The sequence below is a fragment of the Myotis davidii genome, unplaced genomic scaffold, assembly GCF_000327345.1.
Source record: "Myotis davidii unplaced genomic scaffold, ASM32734v1 scaffold78, whole genome shotgun sequence".
NCBI classification, from domain to species: Eukaryota; Metazoa; Chordata; class Mammalia; order Chiroptera; family Vespertilionidae; genus Myotis; species Myotis davidii.
Genome location: NW_006290305.1, coordinates 2559621 through 2561132, shown reverse-complemented (window position 1 = coordinate 2561132; position 1512 = coordinate 2559621). Strand labels below are relative to the sequence as shown.

At 43.3% G+C, this 1512-nt stretch overlaps 1 protein-coding gene across 2 annotated transcripts in view; it reads left to right on the top strand.

Annotated features, from left to right (window-relative positions):
* Positions 1 to 1512, top strand: part of SEH1L (SEH1 like nucleoporin) — a 22349-nt gene that overhangs the window by 8399 nt on the left and 12438 nt on the right. For both annotated transcript variants that reach the window (XM_006763251.2, XM_006763250.2), the window contains exon 5: positions 569 to 667. In XM_006763251.2, coding sequence (XP_006763314.1) covers positions 569 to 667 — 99 coding nt within the window. The remainder of the gene's footprint in view (positions 1 to 568; positions 668 to 1512) is intronic.

Here is a 1512-nt window from a genome sequence, read left to right as displayed (position 1 = left end):
AGGAAAGGAGAGAGATAGAGAGTTAGAAACATTGATGAGAGAGAAACACCGATCAGCTGCCTCCTGCACATCTCCCACTGGGGATGTGCCCGCAACCCAGGCACATGCCCTTGACCGGAATTGAACCTGGGACCCTTCAGTCCGCAGGCCGATGCTCCATCCACTGAGCCAAACCGGTTTCGGCCATAAGGTTACTTTTCATTCCATAGTTAATGACCAAATCTTTCAGGAAGAAAAATTTGATGAACTTGTAGGTGTTTTGTTTTGTTTTTTGATCTACTGAATGCCTGAAACCTTTCCTTTTGTGGAAAAAGAAGCTACTTTCTTTTTTTAGCAATAATAAAATATGGTAAAAACAATGCAACAGGAAGGTAACCTTGGTCCCCATCCTGAGCAATCTCAAGGACACACCCTCCCAAGGTGTTGCTGTATTGAATGTATGGCAGGAATTTATTCACAGTCTTGCTTACTTGCAGGTTCTAGAGCTGCTGGATGCTAGGTTTTTAAATTCTCTGAATTAAATATAATAATTTAATCATGTGAAATATTTTTTACTTTTCATTTCTAGCTCTCGTGCTCATTCCCCCATGATAGCTGTAGGAAGTGATGACAGTAGTCCAAATGCAATGGCCAAAGTTCAGATTTTCGAATATAATGAAAACACCAGGTCAGTACTGCTTTGGTTAAGTATTATTCCAAATTGCATTTTAATAACTTTAGCTTTTAAAAATGTTTAATTTTTAAAACTGTTATTCCTTTATTTATTAGCTGAATTATATATTATTTATTACATACTTAATTGATTTCCTATCATATGCCATGTTCTGTGATGGATACTATCCGACTGTTCATTTGACTTTTCCACCAGTCGCTATGACGTGCACTGATCACCAGGGGGCAGACACTCCTTCTGGTAGGTTAGCTTGCTGCTGGGATCTGGCTGATCGGGACTGGGCAAGATGGGCTGGACATGCCCTGGAGCCCTCCCGCGGTTCCTCCCTGGCCCCAATCATGCACTGGTGGGGATCCCTCGGCCTGGCCTGCACCCTCTCACAATCTGGGACCCCTCAGGGGATGTCCACAGGCCAGGCCGAGGGACCCCACCGGTGCACGAATCCGTGCACCAGGTCTCTAGTGATAATATAAAATTGAATGCTATAGATGACAAAGTAATTGGTTTCCCAGTATGTACCATCTTGCAGGGAAAACAAACAAAAAAGTAAAAAATGGTGATGTATTTTATAAACCAGGAGAATCAGGATATTAAGAGTTTACACCTAGGGGCAGGAAGCCTGGAAGGTTCACCCAAAGGCAGACCTATAGGATGAGTAGAAGTTAGCCAAAGAGGGCAAAACATTTCAGATGGAGAAAACTGCATGTGATAAGGTCCATGAACAAGAGAGCCAATATACACTGAGTGGCCAGATCATTATGACCACCCCATCAGTACTTCGTTGGGCTAGCTCTTGCCTTCAACACTGAGGCGAAGGCGATTCTTCTTGGCTCCACCAG